Source organism: Limulus polyphemus, unplaced genomic scaffold (assembly GCF_000517525.1).
Source record: "Limulus polyphemus unplaced genomic scaffold, Limulus_polyphemus-2.1.2 Scaffold4355, whole genome shotgun sequence".
Taxonomy (NCBI): Eukaryota; Metazoa; Arthropoda; class Merostomata; order Xiphosura; family Limulidae; genus Limulus; species Limulus polyphemus.
Window position 1 is genome coordinate 13464 of NW_013669965.1, and position 8635 is coordinate 22098.

The 8635-nt window shown below is 34.5% G+C and overlaps 1 protein-coding gene across 1 annotated transcript in view; it reads left to right on the forward strand.

Moving 5' to 3' along the window:
- Positions 1 to 1940: 1940 nt before the first annotated feature.
- The window catches only part of LOC106471016 (transducin-like enhancer protein 4), a 35262-nt gene continuing 28567 nt past the window's right edge, over positions 1941 to 8635 (forward strand). The window contains exons 1-4 of the mRNA XM_022399646.1: positions 1941 to 2672; positions 3356 to 3456; positions 3900 to 3963; positions 4382 to 4426. Coding sequence (XP_022255354.1) covers positions 2625 to 2672; positions 3356 to 3456; positions 3900 to 3963; positions 4382 to 4426 — 258 coding nt within the window. The 5' untranslated portion in view covers positions 1941 to 2624. The remainder of the gene's footprint in view (positions 2673 to 3355; positions 3457 to 3899; positions 3964 to 4381; positions 4427 to 8635) is intronic.

The following is an 8635-nucleotide window of genomic DNA, read 5'->3' on the forward strand; positions in this document are numbered from 1 at the left end:
AGTTTTGTACAAATGAAAAGTAAAACCAAAAAACATGAAATAATTCAGAGTATTCCGACTTAGATAAATATCTGTTTTAGTAAAAATTGTAGAGTCGGCAGTTATAATATCTGTATTGATTTTTCGTACAATTGTGAAGAGAAAAAAAAGGAAGAAAGGAGAGATATAAAGAGAAAAGAACAAAATTTAAGACGAACCAGTTTTGAGTCTGATATTGATCTTTTTCTCATTCATTTCGTGTAGCTATATTCACTTTTCAGGACACAAGATAACAACTCAGACAAGAGCATTTTAAAAGACAGTGATATAAAAGATAACATTTTACACTGGGCTCACTGGAGTTCCTCTTTACACGGCTAAACTTAGGCGTGTGTGTATTGAGTTTATAACGAAAACTAGTTGAAATTATAACAATAAACACGCAGAAATAGTGCATCACAGAATATAGTTTCTGTTGTAAATTGTTTGCAAAGTTGTATTCAATCTGTTACGTAACCGAATTAAACAAATTTTCGATAGAATTTAAATTCTGAATAATTTTGTCACGAAAATATGATAGAAGAAAAAAAAAGTTAATTCGTACGTAGTATATTCAGAAGTTATTGCAAAATACCTAATAATTCTTTACATGATGGAAGTTTGAACTACTAAACTATTTGTTTAGTAGGTCAAAATGACTAAAAATTATCTTAAAACAAAAGCATCATACATTACTATTGTATCTGTATTATTGATCTAGTACGAAAATTACAAGGCTCAAGGCTTTCCGTTGCCTCATTGTTACAAAGAAAGTCGGTAACAAATATCAAACATGTCCTTGCGTGAGTATTAGGCCTTTAAGTTTGACAAGAGGTTGTCAAACCCACGTGGTTTTCCCGCCCTCTGTATTCCTACAATAATACACCTTTGGGAATGGTCTAGTAAATCAACGACAGCAGGAAAAAGCGTGAATGAAAAAGAAAAGGCCGATCCTATCAGAGTGCTACGAGTAATAGGATTTAAGTGGGTATCTTGTGGTCTCTCCATGAAAGGGGTATCAAATTGGAAGCCTTATCCACTGACCTCTCGAAAAGATAAGTCACAATCTCGTGACCAAAGAAGTTCACTTCCTGTAAATATTCGAGGAAAATGTGTTTTTCTTGTAATTATTTACGCAAGTATTTTTTTAGAATCCGAAAGAAAGAAGGGGAAAAGCCCTCCATTTAAAATAATTTATTGCGTCCAAAGTGATGTTTCAGTTCAAAACTCGTTATTTTACTGAAAGTAATTTGACACCTAACTGCTGAATCACTTAGTCGCAAAGCTGAACCACTAATTATACAACTGAAACTGTTTATTTTGATTAGAATTGTCCTTTATGTAGACTTTATTCCACTATCTACCGCTGCCTCAAAGTAGGACAGATGGGTGCATGTTATCAAGCAACTGAATAAAAGGCTCTTTTAGGGGGTTCTTATTCCAAAGTAATATTTTTAAAGCAGCAATTCGTCTACGAGGCGAGAGAACGTGAAAGGGACGCCCACATTAAAAACCAGTCTTAGCAAGCAAACCTTCCAGCATTTGTTCAACATCAACACTACTCGCTCAAGAGCTCGTCAAAAGAAACATTAAACCCTGTATAATTATCTTGCTCTTCGGGGTGATCGCTTCACTGGTCTCCTTACTAAGTTTGAATCATATTAGCAGCTGGAACGCAGTTAAGCCTCCTTGCACGTGTTTTTGATGCGTAAATGTCAAAATCCTTTTACATGGTAGGCGCGCTCATAGAGGCGCGGTTATCTGATTGCTACACCATCATTGGTTCTGTGAATGTATAGGCGACTCGTCGGTGACCATACCACGTGGTATTATGGGTGACGCCTGGGAACAGTCATGTTTGTTGATTAAGCCAATCTGAGTGTGCCGTATTTGGGGAACGAATATCCGCAATCGTTCTTGTTCAACCGCGTGTACAGTGCGTCTACCTATCCCAGAGCTTCACGTTACGGGTGAATCGAGACGAGAGCTTCTGCAGTTGGAGAGAGAGTTGTGTTGTTTTTGTTGCGTTCGTACTGTTGCTGACACGGTTAAACGTTGTTCGGGCAAATGAAGTCGACCTGAGTCGTTCTATTTTCATTACTAAATTCTTTAAGGGTTTACTAACTAGTTAAACTGACAATATTCGTGAAGAAACCCACCTTCATTGGATCAACAATTGCTGACGCCGATGTCAATGAAGTGTTTGCTTTACCTACTGTGAAACCGGATGTGTGAATAATAATCAAATCATGAAATTGGGAAAAAATTAGGTTTCTAAACATGAGTATGAGATTGAAAAGTTGACTGTGCATAACATCGATTCGCAGCACTTGTGTAACTGTATTTTTAAATAAAAGTTATTTATTATTAACGTATTTTTTAAAGGTATATCTCAGTTAAACAACTTAATTTTTGCTAGTGTATTTGTAAGCAATTAGATGAAGAAAAGGGGTTTAACCTGCTCAAACTGTATTCAATAATGGATTAATAACTGCCAGTCTGTGTGTTTTTTTGTGGTTTAAGTGAATCGACGTAAACGTACTTTGTATACCAGCATAAAGCGCTAAGCCTAATTTCTAACACTGGACTGTAGTATTTTAAGCAGAATGTATCCAGCTCGACACCCAGTGAGCTCAGCAGCTCTTCCTGTTGCGGTATGTGTGATATCCCTATATTTACATCTTTTATGTAATATATTTGTTTATTTTTTGTCTTAGATAGATTATTTTCATATTGTTTTTTTTAATATAGCCAGTTTCTTGAGCGTTAGCTTAGGCTTATCTCATTTTAGTAGTACTCGTACTAGTAGGCAGTTTGATCCATGTTATTTTTTGATAAAATAAGACAAAGGTAAAATTACGATAGCATAGGCCCAAAATAACTACAGTAATGTCTTTTAGTCTTCTTATGTTGTTGTGCTTATTTTAGCCTAGGCCTGTTAAGAAGTATAAGCTTAGGCTTAGCTAATTTTATCAATCAACCTTGAACTGTAGTCAAACGTGACTCAAATGACCTGAGATTGTTTACATCTATTTGTGTTGTAAAAAGTGTGAATTTCGTGTTGAAATTAATGATTGCCATAGCCTACAGGTAAAAAATGTACAGTCGTTTACATTTTACGGATACACAACAACAATCTTTCAGGCTCAGTATTTGGAAAGTAATTACAATTTGAGTCACGATTAAACAGGAGATTAAATAAAAAGTGTGAATCAAAGTCGTTGTTTAGATATTGAGATAGTTTGATTATTGTGTTAAAATTTACTTAATTCATTACTTAGTTTTAGGTAACATATAGTTAATTTTGCCGTGTTCCTTTTTTTTCTACATTTTCCAGGGCCCCCCGCCTCAAGCTGGGCAGCCTTTTAAATTTACTGTTGCTGATTCGTGCGATAGGGTAAAGGAAGAATTCAGCTTTTTGCAAACTCAATATCACAGGTATATCGTGGTAACAGTTTGGTGAAATACATTTACCTTTGTTATTTGTATTGTCATTAATGAATATATCATTATTTAAATAATAATTGAATAAGTTGTAACTGTATTATTTTAATTAGTATCACTGTGGTCGAGTATTTAAATATTCATTACACTCGTGGATTGTCTGCTTGAACATATTGGCGTTAATACTAGGTTTCTGGGAATTGTAGGGTTTTCATACTGACTTTGAAGAAGAATATACCAAAAGTTTTAAGAACTTAAAAAATAATAATACGATATCATATATTTTAATTTTTTTTTATTAGTTTATTTTGTCTAGTGTATGTGTATTTTACAGAAATTTTATTTATTTCTTATAGTGACTTAAATCGTGCCATTAAAAACAAGATCACTGATAAAACACTGAGTTACAGAAAATATATCATTATTTTCTTTTTTAGTTTGAAATTAGAGTGTGAAAAATTAGCCAGTGAAAAAACGGAGATGCAAAGACATTATGTTATGGTAAGTAAAAGTTCTTTATATAAAAATGCACAAAAAATAATTTTGATGAAAAAACTAAACATTTGACGTTAGGGTTAAGGAATATCATAAAAATTTTCAAAATTATACAGCTACAAATTTTGGTAAGTTTTTAGTAGTATGTAATTACTAGGCGGATGAGAATAAATAAATTTGATCTGATGAATAGAGATATCCAAATTTTGCTGTTAAAAAGTAACAGTTTGTAAGTTTAGCAGACAATTTTCCTTGTTGTTTTTGTCATTCAAATTTTTTTATGAATTGTATATATGATAATAATTTTTTTTAGAAATTTATAAGGTTTGTTTATGAATTGAATGAATCTGTGTTTTCCTCCAACGTTTTTTTTTTGTTTGTTTCACAGCTAATTATAAAACATTTCTCTTTTATATTCTTTTAGTACTATGAAATGTCGTATGGTTTGAATGTGGAAATGCATAAACAGGTGAGAAAATAAATAGTTCACGAGCTATTAAATACAGTTTTTTTTAGTATTTTTATGGACATTAAATTGAACATTTGCAAGTAATTAAGTTATGGTATTTGTTTTTGTTCCACATTACATTTTATATTATTAACAAATCGTTAGATGTCCATTTAAAATCATTTGATACTAAAGGTTACTTAACAGGTGTCGGATTGACTTTATTTCCTCATCTAGCTTCACTGTACGCGAACACGTGGGCGAAATCGACTCGACATGATGCCCGAGTAAAAAGTTAAGTAAATATGGTGAACTAAGCATTACTCACTAGCGGTTGAACCCTGACCTCAAGTAAATAAATTAGTGTCACAGGGCCCTAACAAGTCTTGAGGGATGATTATTAGCCCATTTGATGCATGCAGAGTATGATGTGCAACGTTTAGTAAGAATACCAATCAACCCAGCCGTCTGTGATGGTAGTGGTACACGTGGCCTGTTCATAAAAAGGACAGATGGCGCTACGAGAACCCTAGGTGAGAAGGCGGCAGCGGGTGTGCCAACCAGTTCCTGTGAATCAGCATTCTACTAGGTTATTAACATGACAGTGAATTGCTTTCCGCGCACTAATTCTCTGTGGAGAAGCAAGCGTAAAGCGTGAAAAATGGCTGCTGAGCGCTCGAACATGTAAAGCCTGCGACGATGTTGATGGCAGCAAAGAAACGAAGAGTTAAGAACATTAGGACATTATAGTATAGGAGTCACATTACGGTGTTTGAAGGAAAAGCCCGTGATTCAATTAGAGCTATTTCAGTAAAACTGTTATTATTTCAGTCACTTGAATGAGGCCTAACTACCATAGTTCCTCTTTGTCCATGTAGAACTCTTTAATTTGTGAATTCTCGGTTCTACTTGAAAAGATATTATAGGCGCTTGCATAGTTAAGTCATACAGGATCACCTTTATTACCACCACCCCCAACCACCTCCTTCCTGTTCTGTGACTTAAATCATTCAAGGCCGGTTTCCTATACCTCAAACAGTATTGTAGTGTGAAACTGTTAATAAATTTAAGATCATTCAAGCGTGAATCTGTAACGTACCGTTAAGTGACTGCATCGTTAGTGCGTTTTATTTGTATTATGTACGTTGTACTGCACGGATAAGTATCGTAAATGCTAATATTACTTGGATCCGGTAGGAATGATTATATGAATACTAGAATCTCATTTTCATTATTTTACAGGGCTGTTATTAAACCACCTGAACGCTTCGTAAAACAATATAACAAAAACTTTTCCTCTTTGTATCTCTACGTTTATCTGTAATTTGTAAAGAAAGTGTATTTAATGTTTTAATAAATACGATATATTAAACTCTGGTTTAATATTATCATCTTGCTTTAATCTATAATTGTGTATTGGATAATATCTTCCGGTATCCCACATCGGAAGCTGTATAATTTGATGATAATTGTAAGACACGGTTACGTAATCAATCATCCAGTAGATTCGTAGTTTTTCGTTTGTCACCGTTAGAATTAATTACACCGTACATAAACTGAAATATGTACAGAACACCACTAACCAACATTTCAATAACCATCTGTTTTCTTCATTTTAATGGATAGAGAAAAAATATTTTCCTGGTGTGAAGGCATTGTAGTCTATTAAAGCATAATGTTGGTGGTCAACCGTTAATAGTTATGTTCTAGTATTAAAAGTTGGTGGTCAACCGTTAATAGTTATGATCTAGTATTAAAAGTTGGTGGTCAACCGTTAATAGTTATGTTCTAGTATTAAAAATTGGTGGTCAACTGTTAATAGTTATGATCTAGTATTAATACTCAACAGAATGTGACATCTTTATTTATTTCTTTAAGAGACAGTAGGGTTTTTTTTATAATGGGTAGGATTACGTACGATTGAGGGTAGGAGATTTTCTCTCTGCATACGGTGATCGATAAAACAGTCATTGTTTTATCTATGACAATAAGAAAACGTGTCCTCTATCCACCTAACTGGGCTGTCTTTGCTCAACAAATATTGAATTTACTATCTATCCTAGCTACAAGAAAAATCTCTAGTGTACGGTTAACAACAGCAAAATGAAAGGGAGAGACTCAAGCCGATAGGAAAGCAGTCGGAGCTCTAGTCCCTTGGGAAAGAGGGGGGGAGGAGGTATTGAGTGGTAGTTTATATTTATCTCGGTATGAGTATTCTTTAATGAGGTTGTTCGTTTCACCAAAAGCCTTTTCACTATAGAATTCCCGTAAATTTATTTTTGTCACCGAACTCTCTGCATGTTATAAAGCGATACATACTACTTGTACTTGAATACATACTACAGATTAGCCCAATGTTTTTTTTTTTTAGTAGTCGAAGTGAAAATGAGGTTTAGGGCCATGTCAACTTTTGGCTATTTAATGTATTCTCGCTACATTCTTTTTGTTAGTGTTTAGAGAGAAATGGCTCTTTTATTTTTAAATTTCATTTAATTGAAGGAAAAACAGCACGCTTTAACGATTTTCTCTGATATAATTATAATTTCTGTGGAGTGAACGGTAATTTTTTTTGTTCATTGAATGAATATGTCGAAACAGATGTTTCTCTCGAGAGGAAAGCTCCAGGGGTGTGCTTCATAACCTTTTCATTTGTGTAGTAACAGAAAGCCATTGGAACTAAAGAACTTTTAAGAAACTGTCGAAGCAGAACTGCCTCGTCATGGTGTGATCAGTTAGTAGCATCTTTGTAACAAGATTTCAAGCTAATGCAATGGTTCAATAATACATATTTACTCCAAGGGATATTGTCTTCGGATGAACGACTTCGAAATGAAACTTTCTGAAGGGAATCGGTCGCGATAAAAGGCTTAACTAGGCAGCTTAGCTTGTTCGGGAATTGAAATATGAAAAAAAAATAGTATTTAGTTAAGTTTGTTTGAACAAACTATTATGTAACTATAGGAATAGTAGGGAAAATAAAAGGAATATTTTATGAATTAATTTCTCTCAGAGCACGCACTCTATATTTTTTTATTATATTAACGTTTCTTTGCAATTTATTTAATTAAAATACCAGAATATTATCAAGAAATGATAAAACCGTGTAAGCGGTGGGAACTGTTGACTGATAGCCCCCTCTCTATGAGTAGCAGTTTTAAATCGGGGGTGGGCAGGTCTGAACCTTGGAATACCTGACCTGGCTGTTTAGCCCGGTTATTGTATGCAATTGAGGTTGATATTACCAGTAACAGTCTTTCTGTAGATGTCCTTGTAAAAGTATCGTGGAGTCGCATTTACACCGCTTGATCCAAGAAGTGGCTTATACCGAGAAATCTTAGTCGGCTTTTGTCGGACTCCTTTAACAAAATAACAGGATTACCAGACTCGTCACTCGGTTTTACGTGCACATTGATATCAACGTTCATAACTGTATGGCTAAAGACTCGGTTTTACGTGCACATTGATATCAACGTCGATAACTGTATTGTTAATGTTTGGTTCGACTATCGTAGCTATTCCAGAACATTGTTTGAATACTTTAATCGTATAAGATATTTGATATTACTCGTACAGTTTTAACCTTTGTTTAGTATCTTGATTCCCAACCTGTTATTCTGTATAATTGGATAGCAAAATGGTTGGCTAACCATCTCCAACAGAAGTCACCATAAGTTTATGGATATAAGTCATGTTCTTACGTTTACGCTTTGCTTATAGTTATCTGTGTAATCATTAATACAATGTGCATACAATTTGGATACTACTTTTGTCACACTGAACATGCAATTACATCCGCGTATACATTTCCGTAGACCAGCGAGATAGAGGCCTATCTTGGAAACCTTTGGCAGTAACCATAAAAGCTTATTCTTTAAGCTTTTTAAAGCGTGAGTTACTGATAAAGTAAATGGCTTACAAAGAAGGTGTAGAGGGCTCTTCGTCACCACGTGGTCATCAGGGCCACGTTAATGGTTAGAGCTTTTTAGTTTCATGATAAGGACATTTAGAAGTAAACTCTTGATACGACAGCCCCCCGCCTCTAGTGGCACAGCGGCATGTTTTCGGACGTATAACGCTAGAAACCGGGTTTCTATATTCGTGGTGGGCAGAGCAACAAATAGCACATTGTATAGCTTTTTGCTTAACTTCAAACAAACAAAATGATACGATAGCACATTTCACATTATTCTAAGATATAACAAGTTTACCATATTTTTCGGAATATAAGAC